The sequence below is a fragment of the Oncorhynchus kisutch genome, linkage group LG20 (genome assembly GCF_002021735.2).
Source record: "Oncorhynchus kisutch isolate 150728-3 linkage group LG20, Okis_V2, whole genome shotgun sequence".
NCBI lineage: Eukaryota > Metazoa > Chordata > Actinopteri > Salmoniformes > Salmonidae > Oncorhynchus > Oncorhynchus kisutch.
Window position 1 is genome coordinate 23346086 of NC_034193.2, and position 19373 is coordinate 23365458.

The window sequence follows — 19373 nt, forward strand, 5'->3', positions numbered from 1 at the left end:
CGACTGGTGTTGTTGTCATAGCTGTATTTTCACCCATTTCAAGGGTTTTTTGTACAACTGGCTGACGAAAAGAAACATTCAGCTGTTGCATGGTGGTTTCCCTCATTTACTGTACACCAAATTAGCACATCTCGCATAATGATTAGTGGAAGAACAATAAAACCATTCTAGTAGGCCTTCAGCAGATTAACTGGGGGTTATATGATGTCATTAAAGATGTTGACACCAGGCATATTTAAATCATATACGCGACCGTTCAAAAGTTTGGGGTCACTTAAATGTCCTTGTTTTTGAAAGAAAATCACTTTTTTTGTCCATTTTAAAATAACATCAAATTGATCAGAATTACAGTGTAGACATTGTTAATGTTGTAAATGACTATCGTAGCTGGAAACAGCAGATTTTTATGGAATGTCTACATAGGCGTACAGAGGCCCATTATCAGCAACCATCACTCCTGTGTTCCAATGGCACATTGTGTTAGCTAATCCAAGTTTATCATTTTAAGAGGCTAACTGATCATTAGAAAACCCTTTTGCAATTAAGTTAGCACAGCTGAAAACTGTTGTCCTGATTAAAGAAGCAATAAAACTGGCCTTCTTTAGACTAGTTGAGTATCTGGAGCATCAGCATTTGTGGGCTTGATTACAGGCTCAAAATGGCAAGAAACAAAGACTTTCTTCTGAAACTCGTCAGTCTATTCTTGTTCTGAGACATGAAGGCTATGCCATGTGAGAAAATGACAAACTGAATATGGTTGCTGATAATGGGCCTCTGTATGCCTATGTAGATATTCCATTCAAAATCAGCCATTTCCAGCTACAAGTCATTTACAACATTAACAATGTCTACACTGTATTTCTGATCAATTTGATGTTATTTTAATGGACAAAATGTTTTGCTTTTCTTAAAAAAAAACAGGTACATTTCTAAGTGATCCCAAACTTTTGAACGGTAGTGTACATTTAAAACGAATTACGAAAATAAATGATAAATTTACGGTGTACAGTAGTTATTCTCTGTATAGCCTACCATGCTTGAGCAGTCTCAGGCATTGGCCAGGGAGCCAGAGAAATATCCCTGGGCGGACCTCTACTCTGTGGGACTGGCTGAAGACCACAGCGCCCTCTGTTGGCAGATAACAGATGCTGCACCTGCAGACACAGCGATGTCCTGCAGCAGCGAGATTCAGGCAGCAGTGTGCATTATTGTTAATGTCATTTAACCTAGATCTATACTGGTTTGTCTCATTGAAATAAACATCTATTTTATAACAGGGATCTTATGTTTGGCTGGGAATGGTTCTCTATGTTGTGTGAACACAAACTCAATGGTTCACTGTCACTATCAGGTTAAAGTCGCAGTTGTTCTGTGGAGTTTAAAGTGCGTTTATATTATAGGTCCAGGCAGACGAGTTCCTCATGACGCTGTCATTAACCATCATAACTGTCATCGACCATCAGCAGAAGAAGCTGGATGGAGCGCTTGCTGAAGCTCTCGTTGAGGGTCTCTCCACCAACCAGGGATGCTCAGAAGTCACACAGCAGTCAAAAGGAGGTCAGGTGCAAAGATAGTTGACAGCCAAATTACATTTGACCAATCATAATCAATGATTTCATGTTCCATGACCAATAACTTGACACTATTGTATTTTCTCAATTGTTATTTTGTAGTTGGGTAATTTTAGCGACCCGATAGACTGTACTGACCAAACACATGGAGGCGCTGTCTGGGAAAGTGGAGTGTATCCGCAAAGCCAAACAGGGAGAACCTCAAAATGGGGTACTTTTTATAAAACTAGGCAGGTCAGTTAAGAGCAAATTCTTATTTACAATGACGAACTATCAAGGAACAGTGGGTTTACTGCCTTGTTCAGGGGCAGAATTAGCTTGGGGATTCTATCCAGCAACCTTTCGGTTACTGGCTCAACGCTCTAACCACTAGGCTACCTTCCTTCAGTGCTGGTAAAGTCACTCAACATGTTTTTCTAAGCTATTGTCACTTGAAAATCTGACCATGTTAAAGAGAATTTGTTTAAGCAGGTGTAGGCAGGAGGTCTCAGGTACACACAGTGTGATTTCCAGAGGTCAGACCTAGAGCTGTCAACGATGAAAATGTAGTCAAACAATGCACTATATATTTCTCAATAAAGATGAATTCCATAGAATTAGGAATTAGAATACAATTACATCCTATTTGATGAATAATACCATGTATTCTCAAGCTCCTTTTGATTGTGATACACTTTCATTTTCAACTAGTTTAATACCACAGGAGGGCGTTACATAGCTACATATGATTGCACATGCCAGGTAAATCCAGTCTTAATTGATTCAAAGTGGAATACAGAGCATGCTTTCATTTCATTCCCAACTCAGAAAATGTAATGTGTAATATCCAATTGACAATTCCCTGCTACAGAACACTGTTAAAAAACATTTACAATACTACAAACTTGGAATACTCCAACTGAAGCCAAAGACCTTGAGAGCCCACCTAACTTGATCCGTGTTGTTCCATAAAATTGGCAAGTGTTTCTAATATTTTCTATTGGACACACATCAATTGAAGTCTTAGTAGTGGGCGTGTTTCTTTTTCTCATTGGTCCGTTTTGCTGACAGTCAACAGCTCATTCGTTTTCAGCACCTCCTCTTCTCTCCGCTGACTGGCTCCCGGTGACTTTGCTAGAGAGTGCGTTTACAGTTTTCAGCGCAAGCTACGTTCCTATGTTGCTACCACGACCACAGACCAAAATGCGTTGGACATGGCTACAAACTACAATTCCTGACGAAAGTTGGATCATTTTGATCATGGAGAATAAATTTGAGGGGAACAACAAGCGTTAGTCACCTGGATATAGCTGCAATGCATTCCGTTGGCTACTTATTTGAGAGATAGGGGGAAAACTGCAACTCCTGTTGTGGTGTTCATGGAGGCTCACAGGACCATTTCAGTGAGCGAGAGGACCGGTGAAATGTCACCTGTGTAGTGTTGTTGTACACCTTGTAGTAAAGTATTTACCAAGACGAGAGTGCGGAGTACAAAAGCCTGGATCCCCATATTCTGCGTCAATTTATAAATTGGCCTGTTCAAATGTGAGCAAAAAAAGTTATCACGACAGCAGCTGCGCTGTGGGAGGTACCTCGCGAGCAACAAGATGATAAGATCATTGATATGACCTACTCCTTTATCCCGTTTAGTAAGCATTAGTCGATTATAATGAGCTTGTAGGTATCAAAGTAAAAGGTGGACGTCGCTGTGGTTTCAAAGCACCTTCAATTATGTGCTGGACTAGCTACTTGATCTATCTAGGCTACTAAGACATTCAGACAGTTTTTCCATGAAGTAGTTTTCAGAATTTTGAATGAACTCTCATATTGTGTTGTGGAATTTGGAATGACTTTATGTCATTGCCGCACACACCTTGGACCAGCGTCTAGAGCTCCAACGCTATTGACTGCAACCCACCCGGGATAGTAAGCTACACAGGAAGAATTGCGCAGTTTTCAGGTTTTTGTTTGTGTAGTCTTTTTACGGGTTCAATTGGCACCCATTTAAGCTCAGCTGGGTATTTCAACCATGTCCTCGAAAGACAATCCATGTCGGAAATTCCAAGCCAACATTTTCAACAAAAGTAAATGCCAGAATTGCTTTAAACCAAGAGAATCTCATTTATTGAGCGACGAAGATTTAAATCAGGTAAGCAAGTGTTGCCATATGTTTCACAGTCATGGGGTCATGCTCATTGGCGTAGCGCAGCTCCCGCTAGGCGTGGGGGGCCACAAGCTTTGGGGGTACTCACGGAGGTCGGGCCCCAGCCCCCCAGATAGCATATGAACACGTCATAAGCCATGAACAAACAATTTAGACAGACAGGAAATTGGCTTTAAAGCTGCAACATTTTCTCTCTCATGGCAAAATCTGTAGAATCACAGGAAGTTGGCTCAGGGATTCTTTAAAGTCGGGACGATCCTTGTCCAGCAGGAAAACTATTTTAATACTAGCAAAAAAATAGTTTTTTTTCAGCCTTAATTTACCTTTAGTATAATTTTATAAGGGAATATATTTGACTTAGGAATTTTGAAAGTACTTGAAATATTATTGAATATTACAGCCTGGTCTCAGACTAGACTAATCACAGTAAATGTAAATCCGGGACACATTTGTATGATATGTTACTTTTGGTATGGTTACTTAAGGAATAAACGAAAGTAGGGTTGCGAGTTCGAACCTCATCACTGACAACATTTGAGCAACTTTAACTAAACTGTTTTGCTACTTTGCAACTACTTAGCACGTTAGGTTAAAGGGTTGAGGTTAGGGTTAGCTAACTCCTAAACTTAACCCTATCCCCTAAACTCGAGCCTAGTTAATGTTCGCTACCTAACTTGAATTCGTAGCATACGGTGTCTTCGGAAAGAATTGACTGCTTGACCTTCTCCACATTGTTACATCCTTATTCTAAAATTGATTGGAATTGTTTTCCCCCTCAATCTAAACACAATACCACATAATGATGAGGTTTAGAAAGTTTTGCAAATGTAATAAACTGAAATCACATTTACATAAGTATTTAGGCCTATTACTCAGTACTTTGTTGAAGCACCTTTGACAGAGATTACAGCCTCGTCTTCTTTTGTATGATGCTACAAGCTTGGCACACCTGTTTTTAGGGAGTTTCTCACTTTCTTCTCAAGCTCTGTCAGGTTGCATGGGGAGCGTTGCTGCACAGCTATTTTCAGGTCTCCAGAGATGTTTGATTGGGTTCAAGTCCGGGCTCTGGCTGGGCCACATTCAGAAACTTGTCCTGAAGCCACTCCTGCGTTGTCTTGGCCGTGTTCTTAGGGTTGTTGTCCTGTTGGAAGGTGAACCCTTGCCCCAGTCTGAGGGCCTGAGCGCTCTGGGGCAGGTTTTCATCAAGGATATCTCTGTACTTTGCTCCATTCATCTTTGCCTCGATCCTGACTAATCTCGCAGTCCCTGCCACTGAAAAACATCCCCACAGCATGTTGCTGCCACCATGCTTCACTGTTGAGATGGTGCCAGGTTTCCTCCATGTGACGCTTGGCATTCGGGCCAAATAGTTAAATTTTGGTTTCGTCAGACCAGAGAATCTTGTTTCTCATGGTATGAGAGTCTTTAGGTGCCTTTTGGCAAACTCCAAGCAGGCTGTCATGTGCCTTTTACTGAGGAATGGCTTCCAACTGTCCAATACTATAAAGGCCTGAATGGTGGAGTGCTGCAGATATGGTGGTCCTTCTGGAATGTTCTCCCATCTGTACAGTGGAACTCTAGAGCGCTGTTAGTGACCATCAGGTTCTTGGTCACCTCCCTGACCAAGGCCCTTCTCCGATTGCTCAGTTTGGCTGGGCGGCCAACTCTAGGAAGAGTCTTGGTGCTTTCAAACATCTTCCATTTCAAAATGATGGAGGCCGCTGTGTTCTTGTGGACCTTCAATGCTGCAGAATTGTTTTTGGTACCCATCCCCAGATCTATGCCTCAACTCAATCCTATCTCGAAGAGTTCTATGGACAATTCCTTCGACCTCATGGCTTGGTTTTTGCTCTGACATGCACCGTGTACTGTGGGACCCTATATATTGACAGGTGTGTGCCTTTCCAAATCATGTCCAATCAATTGAAATTACCTCAGGTGGACTCCAATCAAGTTGTAGAAAAATCTCAAGGATGATCAATGGAAACCAGATGCACCTGAGCTCAATTTCGAGTCTCAGACCAAAGGGTCTGAATACTTACGTAAATAAGGTGTTTATGATTTTGATTGGCATTTGGAAATTTCAGCAAATTTCCAGTTTCCCAATACAGAAAATGTACATTGTGCAGTAGAGTTTCCTGTGAGTTAGCCATCTGTCAAATAGGCAAAGGTTTAGTTTAATTGGATGTAATTAGTTGTTAGCCCCAGGGTATAGGCTATCATCCTTAAACTAATCTGTGCACGAATTAACTCCCTGACATGAAAGAGCACAAAGCATGAAATGGCACTGACCGTTTTAAAAGAAGTCAACGAGGAGATGCATGCATGCAGGATACATTTTGTTAGGCTTGTCAAACACATCGTGGTTGAATGAAAAGCGTATTGAATCAAATCAAATCAAATGCATTTATAATGCCATTTTTACATCAGCAGATGTCACAAAGTGCTATACAGAAACCCAGCCTAAAACTTCTAACAGCAAGCAATGCAGATGTAGAAACCCCAACTTAGTACTTTTCCTATGGTGAGAATAGAATCATTGCTTACCTTGCACATTTTAGATTGTTGCCATCACCTTGACATAAGAGTGCTGGCTAAGAATGGCCTTGGTATAGAATTAAGTTGTTATATTGGTGAGAAGTGCCTGCTCTTTAACAGGGGAGACACCCAAAAAGCCATGTAATTTTGATCAGAAGACTACAGGAATAGCTACGCAGTGACAGTGCTGATTTTCTCAACGCTGTACACCATTCGTTCTAGACATATGAGAGGTTGTTAGGTCAAATCTAGATATTAGCCTTACAACATGTACAGCCATGGCATTTGGAAAGCTCTTAGAAGCAGGTGGTCCTGACTCAACACTGAAACACGTCATATTATGACTAAATATGTGATTGACTCACACACGTTGCATCCACGGACACACACACACACACACACACACTCATTCACTCTGTCTGGGTCTGCTTGACTTTAGGAGTAGTTTGTCTCTTGACTGGACATCTTCAACTGTACACAGCGCCACATCTATTCCACGACATTGACACTAGAGACGGACACCTTTAGCTAGACACAACATTACATCTATTCCATGATCTTCACAACCGACTGTCGTCCTTGCACAGATGAAAATAGCTCTGTGGCAGACTCTTACCTAGTGGAATTCCTGACCCAAAAGGCTATCAAAAGACCTCATTGTGCTACTAACTTGCAAACTCAAGTCTTGTTATCCAGGCGTCTCATTATCATCAACACCAAAGGCCCAGCACACATTTCATATGAGAGTTTTGCTCCGTAAATCTCAGAGAGCTTAGGTCATTCCTTTATTATTTGACCCCCCCCCCCCCCCCTCCCACTCATCCCATCTAGCCCACATTCTCTCAGTGCGGTATTACATAGTCATTATGATGGGGGGGTTGTGAGATGAACGCACCACACAAATGACTGCGTTTAACCATTGGATGGTAAAAGCTGACCTAAATCCGTCTTGCTCGTCCCTACCCAGGGGAATTCAGCATAGGTCCCCTGTCTGGTCATGTGAAGAGAGATTGTTCTTTTTCTCTCTCTAAAGCGCTGCTCTCTTTTTAATTTTTTTACCTCTTCTCATTTTCTAGAGGCAGGGGGGTAACATTCTGTAACATTTCTACATTGTCTTCTTCCATCTGTAATATAGTCAGATATCTGCTTAATCGGAATGAACAGCCATTATCCCAGAAATGCCACAATGGATTCCCTGCTCAGCCCTAAGATGGTGACTTATCAATATTTTAAGCATATAGACCACACACTTAAGTGGCGATCTGAACTCAGATGTTGTTAGTGTAAAGAGACTCATATGTTCCTTTTTGTATGCTTGACCTGTACTATACAGGTAACTGCCAAAATAATGGAAACACTTGAGTAAGTGAGGGATGCGAAGTATATTGAAAGCTGGCACTTCCACACCAATGACTGTGTATATAAATGGACAAAGCCATTGATCACGTGACACCATTCATTCATTTTTTAAAACCACTTTTTCATGATATCCAATTGGTAGTTACAGTCTTGTCCCATCGCTGCAACTCCTGTATGGACTCGGGAGAGGCGAAGGTTGAGAGCCATGCGTCCTCCGGAACACAACCATGCCACGTTGCACTGCTTCTTGACACACTATTTCTACCCCTTTTTTGTGATAATGTAGAAAGTACGGGTGACCATTTGATTATTTGTTCAGCTGTCTTTTATAGTTTGGGGGTAGAAGCTGTTAAGGAGCCATTTGGACCTAGACTTGGCGCTCCGGTAGCACTTGCTGTGCGGTAGCAGAGAGAACAGTCTGTGACTTGAGTGACTGGAGTCTTTGGCAATTTTTTGGGCCTTCCTCTGACACTGCCTAGCATAAAGGTCCTGGATGGCAGGAAACTTGGCCTCAGTGATGTTTTAGGCCGTACACACTACCCTCTGTAGCGCCTTACGGTCGGATGCCGAGAAGTTGCCATACCAGGCGGTGATGCAACCGTTCAGGATGCTCTCGATATGCAAGCTGTAAAACATTTTGATGATCTGGGGACCAATGCCAAAACTTTTCAGTCTCCTGAGGGGGAAAAGGTGTTTTGCCCTCTTCACGACTGTCTTGGTGTGCTTGGACCATGATAGTTTGTTGGTGATGTGGACACCAAGGAACTTAACTCTTGAACTGCACCACTACAGCCACGTCGATGTTAATGGGGGCCTGTTCGGCCCTCCTTTTCCTGTAGTCCACGATCATCTCCTTTGTCTTGCTCACATTGAGGGAGAGGTTGTTGTCCTGGCACCACACTGCCAGGTCTCTGACCTCCTCCCTATAGACTGTCTTGTCAGTGATCAGGCCTACCACTGCTGTGTCGTCAGCAAACTTAATGATGGAGTTGGAGTCGTGCTTGGCCACGCAGTCGTGGGTGAACAGGGAGTACAGAAGGGGACTGAGGACGCACCTCTGAAGAGCCCCGGTGATGAGGATCAGCGTGGTGGATGTAGTTGCCGGGGGGGGGGGGGCAACAGGAAGTCCAGGATCCAGTTGTAGAGGGAGGTGTTTAGTTTAGCTGTTCTGGCTCATGGTGGTCCAACCCCATGTTAAGAGAGTTTATGTTGCTGTTTCCTTTAAGTTGGCAGTGACCTGTAGCTATCACTGTTTTGGCATTATCTTGCCTTTCATCGCGCCAAGCAGAGAAACATCCAACATTGTAATGAAAGATAAAGGAGCTTTACATTGGATTAGAAATAACATTTAGCGGGGGGGAACTTTTGACCTTGATCAGAGTATATTAAAGTGGGACATTTAGCTCTCTCATTGTCACACTCAACATTGTCCCCTTTTTTATACTTTCCCATAGTGACATGATGGATTTATGGAGTTATAACTGAGCACTTTCCATAAGCCAATTTGATTGTTTAGGTTTAATGGGAGTAGGTAAGCATAAATCCTTTTTAAACATGCTCAACAAAACTCCAGCAATGGCTATATACACAGCGAGACCAATCCAATCCCTTCAGATCAAGTTGGAGCTCAACAGGCTTTAGTAGTGTTGTTGCGTACATAGCCAAAATCTGATTTCACTAGGCTAACTGCTGCCTGTGTACGAGTTAACTGCATTTTTTAAATTTAACGCAGTGAATGAGAGTCCTGAGTTTTTTTGTGTTGTGTTGTGTTGAAGAGAACAGATTTTTGTCACACTGCTTCTCCCTTCCTTTTCTGCTTCGCTCCTCACTTTCTTGCCCGCCCACTTAGGGGGATCACAGGGAAAATCACGTGTTAGAGGCTATTTCCCCCTTTAAAAAAAGAAGAAAAAAAGGCAATACTGGTGCTCTGGAATGCAGCCAGTTAGTGTGTGCAGCCTGGTCACCGCTCACACAGCTGGTCCAAACAGCCAGCCAAAGCCTGCAACTTGTACACAATCTATTGAAACAGACAGCCAGTGTGTCGTCAGATTATTCTGGGACATACTTGAGTAATCATCCAGGGCTCGTAATCATGGCCGAATACCAACCAGGCCCCTGACTTCCAGGGGGCCCACATTTGATTTTGTTAGTCATTCTCACTCGTATCATATTATGATGGCACAGGTCATTACAAAATGTGTAGAATTTTTTTAAATATATTTTTTTACAAAGGTGAGGGAGTGCCAAGATGGAGGTGCTTCAAAACCCCCTGTCAGTCATTTAGTGTGTGTGTGATAGATATAGATAGATATCATATATATCTCATTGGCTGTGATGGTCATGGAATTTTGGATGATGGTTATTGGTCAGCCAAGTGATTCCGGTCACCATAATAACCTTTCGAATAGCAAAAAAAAAAACATTTCATTTTTTAGATACACATTTTCTCCCCTCTGCTCCTTACTGCATGTTCTGCTGCAGGGAATGGGGGTGTTGGCTAAGCAACCAAAGACTCTCATTTGCTACAACGTCTTGCTTGTTTCAGCAAGGAGCAGCAGTTTCGTGACATAGAGTCCATGTTGCAGCAGAAACGGACTCAACCGCACGAATGCCCAGCCGTCGCGTCTTCAGTCAGCTGTTTTGTTCCACAAAAAAATTTAATGTATATATTTTACGGTTATTATTTTATGGTGGCGTTCATCCACAACCATCGGTTATACAGTAATTACGCCAGCCCTAATGTGTTGTATGTGTGTGTGTGTATATACACAAAAGTATGTGGACACCCCTTCAAACTAGTGTGTTTGGCTAGATTAGCCACATTCGTTGCTGACAGGCGTATAAAATCGAGCATCTGGCCATGTAATCTCCATAGACAAACATTGTCAGTAGAATGGCCTTACTTGAAGAGCTCAGTGACTTTCAACGTGGCACCGTCATGGGATGCCACCTTTCCAACAAGTCAGTTTAAAAAAATGTCTGCTCTGCCAGAGCTGGCCCGGTCAACTGTAAGTGGTGTTATTGTGAAGTGAAAATATCTAGGAGCAACATGGCTCAGCCGCGAAGTGGTAACGGGACCGCTGAGTGCTGAAGCGCGTAGCACTTAAAAATAGTCTGCCCTCGGGTTGCAGCACTCCCCACCGAGTTCCAAACTGCCTCTGGTAGCAACGTCAGCACAAGAACTGTTCATCGGGAGCTTCATGAAATGGGCTTCCATGGCTGAGCAGCCGAGCATTGAATGGAGTGATGTAAAGCTCGCCGCCTTTGTACTCTGGAGCAGTGGAAACGCGTTCTCTGGAGTGATGAATCACGCTTCACCGTCTGGCAGTCCGATGAACGAATCTGGGTTTAACGGATGCCAGGGGAACACTACCTGCCCCAATAGTGCCAACTGTAAAGTTTGGTGGAGGAGGAATAATGGTCTGTTGCTGTTTTTCATGGTTCATGCTAGGCCCCTTAGTTCCAGTGAATGGAAAAACACTACAGCATACAATGACATTCTAGATAATTCTGTGCTTCCAATTTTTGGCAACTGTTTGGGGAAGGCCCTTTCCTATTTCAGCATACCAATGACCCTGTGCACAAAGCGAGGTCCATACAGAAATGTTTTGTTGATCAGTGTGGGAGATCTTGACTGGCCTGCACAGAGCCCTGACCTCAACCCAAGCGAACACTTTTGGGAGGATTTGGAACGCTGACTATGAGCAAGGCCTAAAGGACCAACATCAGTGCCCGACCTCACTAATGCTCTTGCGGCTGAATGGAAGCAAGTCCCCGCAGCAATGTTCCAACATCTAGTGGAAAGCCTTCTCAGAAGAGTGGAGCCTGTAATGGCAGCAAAGAGGGCACCAACTCCATATTAATGCCTATGATTTTGGAATGAGATGTTTGACGATCAGGTGTCCACATACTCTTGGTCATGTAGTGTACATTGGTAATAAACGGCTATAACGCAAGGCTATTTCAATGTTATGCGGTCTGACATTACTCTTACTGGAGGTTACGCAAGAGTCCCTAGATAAGAGCATCTGCTTGGTGAGTCTTATTAAATAATTATTTCGCCAATGAATTATTTTGTTAACCCTTTCTTTAATCCATCTTAATTTTGTTTTTCTTCCCCATTAGGCAAAACCTATATATGGAGGATGGTTGCTCCTGGCTCCAGAAGGAACCAATTTTGGCAATCCCTTGCACAGATCTCGGGTAAGTTAGTTAACCTCTGGTTGGTTTTGACAAATATATTCTAACCCAGTTGTAAACTTGTTGTCAAGTGCATTCAATTGAGATGTCAAAATGTATTGTAGAAGTCCTTTTTAGATTCACTCAATCATTTGGTACGGTTATGCAGAAGAAGAAAGGGGACACTTTATCAAAGCACAGGCCTACAGCAATTGATTTTTATGTCACCTCTAAAGTTCTGAGTTCACAGCAAGCTATTCTTGCGGCGTCGGTCTCTGTAGTCTTGTCTCTGTTCTGCCACAAACAAACAGAAATGAATAAAACTGGAGTTGCGGTTTGCAGAAAGTTAACAATTGTTAGCTTAGCAGATGGAAAAATAACTGCAATAGTCTTGAATCAGGATGTTTTGACTCGCCTGCGAGTCTTGTATGAGCTTGATCAAGTTACCTCTTTAAGGCTACGCTCGACTGAGGTTTGGAGCCAGAGTGTGACTGTTTAGTCACAATTTGCAACCCCCTTTGACTTGGCTGTGCGAGTAAGAACACAGTGAGTGGGCGGCTCCCTGTGGGTGGCATGGTGCGCCTTCTAAAAGAAGACCCCCCCCCCCCGACCAGCTCTTTCTCAGGGGCTAATGAGCATAATATTGACTCCGTCTCTCTGCTGCCGGTGCCCTGGGGTAGTTTGTAAAGACTTACTTTCCGTGTTCGCTCTGATATGATGTTGGAGCGTCCTAAAAGAAGAAGATTGAGGGGGAGTGGGAAAAGTCCCGGTTCTCACAGCCCCTGATGGCTTCCATATGGAGGGGGAGCATCTCTGGAGCCATCGGCCTCAGCCCTGTCAACAGTTCCCACCTCGTGATATCATTCACAGGCACTTTTTTATTTTCTTCAGGAGTGTAAACAAACACACATGCTGAATTGGGGGTTGAAATGGTTGGCCCATATGAAAGGTTGACGATGGATGTATGGATCCCTGTTAGATTTGAAGTTGGCAGAGGACTCAACTGTAGGTATGGTCGGTCCCGTATTGGGTAAGGGGATCGCTATTACAGTGCCGTTTTCTCTATTTTTGCATATTATGGACACTGAATGTTGTCAGCTCTTCAACCAAAACATAATATTGCAACTTTTTATAAAATGTATTTAATAAACAAAGTGATGTACCTGTGTGGAAAAAGTAATTGCCACCACACACTCAACTGGTTGTGCCACCTTTTTAACTGCAATGACTGCATCCAAATACTTCCTGTAGTTGTTGATCAGTCTCGCATCCCCGTGGAGGAATTTTGGCCCGCTCATCCATGCAGAACTGGTTTAACTCGGTGACATTTGTGGGTTTTCGACTATGAACTGATCGTTTCAGGACCTGCCACAACATCTCAATCGGGTTTAGGTCTGCACTTTGACTAGGCCATTCCAGAACTTTTAAATGTGTTGTTTTTGAGCCATTCTGATGTAGCGTTGTTTGTGATTTTTGGATCGCTGTCTTGTTTGCATGACCCAGCTGCTCTTCCGCTCACAGATGGATGTGCCTGACATTCTCTGATACAGAGCAGAATTCATGGTTCCTTCAATGATGGCAAGTCATCCACGTCCTGAGGCAGCAAAGCATCCCCAAACCATCACACTACCGCCACCGTGCGGTTCTTACTGTGGAATGCGGTGTTTGGTTTTCACCAGTCCCGTTGTCCAAAAAGTTCCACTTTTGACTAGTCTGTTCATAGAACATTCTTTCAAGAGGCTTCACAATCTTCCATGTGTTTTTTTTGGGGGGGGGGGGGGGGGGGGCTTGAGTCTACCTTTTGGGGCGACATGGCTCCCGTTATGTCCGGCGAAAGCCAAACACTGCATTCAGTGGTCCCCCTCTGAGCCTTATATTACAGTTTTAATGGCCTCTGAATTAGTATGATGTTCCTGTAAGTCGGGCTTCGCTGAGGACGCCTATCGGCAGCCCTATTCGGGGGGGCCCCCCGACGCCCCGTAGCTCACAAAGCACTTCCCCGTCTTTTATTGATGGATCTCGGCAGAAAACCAAGGCCAGAAACTTAAACACCCGGACAAAACTGGGCATTAAGAAAGGAGGGGTTGGTGATAGAGGGCTAGTGTAGAGGGTATACAAGTGTGGAAAACACAGCCTACCATTTATCATATTCACTAAAAAGAGAAAGTCACTGAGCGCTGGTTTCGCCCTCAGGTTTCTTTGCATACGTTCTAATACCTGGAACTCCACTAGTGCCTTCAAGGGGAAAACGAGGGAATGAGATGGAACAGATTGGGTTTAAGGGATGATTTTGTTTTTTTTGTCTTGTGATGATCCAATCTTCTCCTCAAACAAACATGGACTAACCTGTTTGTAGAATTTACACTTGGAGGACACTTTGGTGTTGGAGGGTTTAGCTACAGTGCATAGAGTGTATGCTGGATGTTTCTGTTTTGGCTGTGGCATGTTTTCATCAGATGCTAGCGGAGGTTCCTGTTAGCGCCAGGAATGTATCCTGGTGAACAGTGATCGCTCAGCGATCATATCTAGGTGGTTTGCTTAAGTCAACCTCCCCTCTGTTACAGAGTTGGAGGCATTCTCTCGCTCTCTCGGTCTCTCTCGGTCTCGGTCTCGGTCTCTCTCTCTCTCTCTCTCTCTCTCTCTCTCTCTCTCTCGGTCTCTCTCTCTGTATTTAAGTGACACACATGTCCAGTATGTAGTACAACAGTCTGTCATTTTCAAATGTTGCCAAGCCAACACAGTAGATACCGAATGGTAAACTTTACCCGTGTGTGTGTGTGTGTGTGTGCGCGCGCGGCGCGTGTCTGCGTGTTGGGGTAATAGTGTTGGCTCAGTCCTGGCTTTGGGATCAAGGACACACTGACTCACTAAATCATATGCAGCCATGTCCCCGAAAAAAAGAGCTATGAAACCGCAAGGCATGCTGAGGACTTTTCGGTGTTGTTGGGCTTGGGGATTCTTCACAGTGATCCCTGCTTTATAACGTAGCCACTATAGGTTCATAGATTCATAGGCTAACTCCCTACACATACAGTATGTGTTCTGTGGTCATTGAAAATCCAACCGTGCCTGTATACCACCACTTTCAGAAGCTGCGTTGCGCTTAGCATTTGAGCTACATTGCTTTTACCCAAATCAACAGTTGAAGTCCTATAATAGCATACATATTATGTAGCGTAAGTTGCCCTATCAGATGTCACTATAACTAGCATCTCTAACTCTCGCTCTCTCTCTCTCTCTCTCTACAGAAATGGCAGAGGAGGTTCTTCATCCTATACGAACATGGATTACTCCGCTACGCCCTGGACGAGATGGTGAGTCAACTTCCCCGTTAAGCACTAAATTATGTTTTATGATGTCCATAGTTTATTAGCGAGTTCCTTCTCCACGAAGGCCGTTTTTTTTTTTTTTACACAACCAGAGACGTTTACGCCCAGTTTAGACATGAAAACAGTCTAAATGTTGTGCGTGTGTTGTCAGTCAAGTTGGACACATGCCTTTTTTGATGTTTTCCGGCATGTATAAGCCGGAGTGTTGGGATTCTGACACTCTCCTGAGGCGTGCCTGAGGTGGGCCCGGTGCCACAGGGCTGGGTTGTTAACACTCCGAGCACACCGTCCCTCTGGGGCTAGCATAGCATCACGCTAACATGCTAATTCGTAGAGAACTAGCTCAGTGAGCATGAAAGGAATGTGGGGACACCAGGTGTCACAGATAAGTCTGGTACACAGGTGTGCTTTGTTTTAAGGTGCAAACAAACCTGTGCAACTGACCATGGCAACTTCCCACCTGAGGCATAAAAACGGCAATTTTTAATCAACTTTGACACCTTTCTGTTTATCAGTGTCACTGTTGGATACTCTGTATCCTACTACCTTCCCTACCAACACATGATGTTCTGACAACTTGTGACAACGTTACATGTTGTTAAGAAGGTTGGTCGTGATGACATTACAACGTGACAATGTTGACGAAGTTGCCACAAAGTTGTAATTGTTTCTCTAAAGTAAATAAAGTTGAGGTACACATATTCAACACTGCCCTCTTAGTGCCAGCAGTTTAGCAATTCATATGAGGAGTGGAGAGAGTGGGCAGGCAGTGTATTGATTGGCCCGTATTCCTCTTATCCAACTGCTTGGAAAGAGAGGCGCTTTAAAAAAAATTATAATAATTGAACGAGAGGTGAAAACAGCATCGGGAGGAAAGAGCACTTTGCTCATTGCTGTTGACTCATTCTCTCTGCGGTGTTTGTTGGTGAGAGATGCTGAGTGTCCTTATGTAAGCGAGGCAGTGGGAAGAGGCCTTTTCTGGTGTGTGTGTGTGTGCGTGCACATTGGCTGTGAAGCTATCGGTATGTGGGTGGAAAACGCATCTCTCAACTCGAAGGGGTCATCAGAAAAGAACTGTTGATCTGTGGAGACCTGTTACGTACATACTAATGCACGCATGTATCAGTGTGTAGGAAAGGAACAGGACATGTCCCATTGATCATCCTCTCACCGGGTGAAGCATACCTGAGAGTCAGTGAAAGGAAATATTTCTGAGGCGCGAGTCCAAAGGAGCGTAACGTACGGTCTTAAAGACAGCGAGTCCAAAGGAGGGTACGTACGATCTTAAAGACAGCGAGTCCAAAGGAGGGTACGTACGATCTTAAAGACAGCGAGTCCAAAGGAACGTAACGTACGATCTTAAAGACAGCGATTTGGATTTGAGCGAGGGGACAAATAAAGAATGCGTATGGAGGAGAGGGGAGGAGGAAAGTGAAAGAAAAAGTGTCTCCCACTCGCCCTCCCTTTCCCTTCCTCCTCGGTTAGTGTCACTTCATCTTTTCATCTGCCGTCTGAAAGGAGGATCAAAATGGGTCAGCAACGGAGGTGGAGAGCTGGAGTGCTCTAAATATAGATATGTGAAGTGTAGAACAAGCGATGATGAATACATCATGTTTGAACAATTGTTGGGCCATTTTTAATAAGCGGCTGCAAATTGAGCTAAATAGCTCCTGTATCTGGCACCAGAAGCTAGGCCTTTGGTGAAACAGAGCGCGAGTTGCTCAAATATCCTTTATTATACTCTCTTGTTGGATTGTAACCTTTTATTTAACTAGGCAAGTCAGTTAACTTCTTATGGCTGCCATCCCGTTAACGGGATAATTGTCATCAACAACCCCTGAAATGGCATAGCGCCACATTCAAATAATATTACTACAAATATTTATATTCATGAAATCACAAGTGCAATATAGCAAAACACAGCTTAGCCTTTTGTTAATCCACCTGTCATGTCAGATTTTGAAAATATGCTTTACAGCGAAAGCAATCCAAGCGTTTGTAAGTTTAATGATCGCTCGACAAAACATTATGTACACCTAGCATGAAGTAGCTTGGTCACAAATCAGAAAAGGAATCAAATTAATCGTTTACCTTTGATCTTCGGATGTTTTCACTCACGAGACTCCCAGTTACACAGCAAATGTTCCTTTTGTTCCATAAAGATTGTTTTTATATCCAAAATACCTGTTTGTTTGGCACGTTATGTTCAGAAATCCACAGGAAAAAGCAGTCACGACAACGCAAACAAATTCCAAATAGTATCCGTAATGTCCACAGAAACATGTCAAACGTTTTTTATAATCAATCCTCAGATTGTTTTTAAAATATATAATCGATAAGATATCAACCGCAACTGTCTTTTTCAGTCGGAGAGGGAAAGGCAATGGCAGCCCAAACTCTGTTACACATTTATTTTTTTAATTTTTTTAATTTCACCTTTATTTAACCAGGTAGGCTAGTTGAGAACAAGTTCTCATTTGCAACTGCGACCTGGCCAAGATAAAGCATAGCAGTGTGAGCATACAACAAAGAGTTACACATGGAGTAAACAATTAACAAGTCAATAACACAGTAGAAAACGAAGGGGGGGTCTATATACAATGTGTGCAAAAGGCATGAGGAGGTAGGCAAATAATTACAATTTTGCAGATTAACACTGGAGTGATAAAAGATCAGATGGTCATGTACAGGTAGAGATATTGGTGTGCAGAAGAGCAGAAAAGTAAATAAATAAAAACAGTACGGGGATGAGGTAGGTGAAAAGGGTGGGCTATTTACCAATAGACTATGTACAGCTGCAGCGATCGGTTAGCTGCTCAGATAGCTGATGTTTGAAGTTGGTGAGGGAGATAAAAGTCTCCAACTTCAGCGATTTTTGCAATTCGTTCCAGTCACAGGCAGCAGAGTACTGGAACGAAAGGCGGCCAAATGAGGTGTTGGCTTTAGGGATGATCAGTGAGATACACCTGCTGGAGCGCGTGCTACGGATGGGTGTTGCCATCGTGACCAGTGAGCTGAGATAAGGCGGAGCTTTACCTAGAATAGACTTGTAGATGACCTGGAGCCAGTGGGTCTGGCGACGAATATGTAGCGAGGGCCAGCCGACTAGAGCATACAAGTCGCAGTGGTGGGTAGTATAAGGTGCTTTAGTGACAAAACGGATGGCACTGTGATAGACTGCATCCAGTTTGCTGAGTAGAGTGTTGGAAGCCATTTTGTAGATGACATCGCCGAAGTCGAGGATCGGTAGGATAGTCAGTTTTACTAGGGTAAGCTTGGCGGCTTGAGTGAAGGAGGCTTTGTTGCGGAATAGAAAGCCGACTCTTGATTTGATTTTCGATTGGAGATGTTTGATATGAGTCTGGAAGGAGAGTTTGCAGTCTAGCCAGACACCTAGGTACTTATAGACGTCCACATATTCTAGGTCGGAACCATCCAGGGTGGTGATGCTAGTCGGGCATGCAGGTGCAGGCAGCGACCGGTTGAAAAGCATGCATACTGCTGGCACCCGGCCATATAATGACGCGATGTTATCTTTCTCGCTCATTTTTCCAAATAAAAGCCTGAAACTATGTCTAAAGACTGACACCTTGAGGAAGCGATAGGAAAAGGAATCTGGTTGATATACCTTTAAATGGCGTATAGGCAGGCTATGGAACATGGAGTTTTCAAAATAGAAGCCACTTCCTGGTTTGATTTTCCTCAGGGTTTCACCTGCAATATCAGTTCTGTTATACTCAGACAATATTTTGACAGTTTTGGAAACTTTAGTGTTTCTATCCAATACTACTAATTCTATGCATATATTAGCAACTGAGACTGAGGAGCAGGCCGTTTTAGTTTGGGCAACTTATTCATCCAAGCTACTCTACTGCCCCCCAGCCATAAGAAGTTAAGAATAAATTCTTATTTACAATGACGGCATACCAGGGAACAGTGGGTTGTTCAGGGGAAGAACGACAGATTTTTTTTAACCTTGGCTCCTTGGGGATTCGATCAGCAACCTTTCGGTTACGGGCCCAACGCTCTAACCACTAGGCTACCTAGCAGTGCTTCTGATCTTGGGGTGTGTGTACCTTCAGGGGTGCTTGGCTTATCCACAGGGTATTTAGAAAGACTCATAAGAACATAGGCCTACTGGTAAAATGCACGAGAGGGTACGTCCGTGGTACTCCAGGCAGAGCATAATGTGATTTTGAGGGTACAGGAACCAAAAAAGGTTGAGAACCACTGGCCTAAAGCACATTACGTATG

General features: G+C 43.5%; 1 protein-coding gene across 6 annotated transcripts in view; it reads left to right on the forward strand.

Moving 5' to 3' along the window:
- The first annotated feature begins 2656 nt into the window (after positions 1-2656).
- The window catches only part of LOC109865500 (myosin phosphatase Rho interacting protein), a 102453-nt gene continuing 85736 nt past the window's right edge, over positions 2657-19373 (forward strand). For 4 of the 6 annotated variants that reach the window (XM_031799606.1, XM_020453737.2, XM_020453739.2 and 1 more), the window contains exons 1-3: positions 2659-3699; positions 11737-11814; positions 15039-15104. In XM_031799606.1, the coding sequence (XP_031655466.1) occupies positions 3580-3699; positions 11737-11814; positions 15039-15104 (264 nt within the window). In that variant the 5' untranslated portion in view covers positions 2659-3579. Of the gene's footprint in view, positions 3700-11736; positions 11815-15038; positions 15105-19373 lie in introns of all 6 variants that reach the window. The other 2 variants (XM_031799608.1, XM_031799607.1) reach the window with 2 other exon arrangements.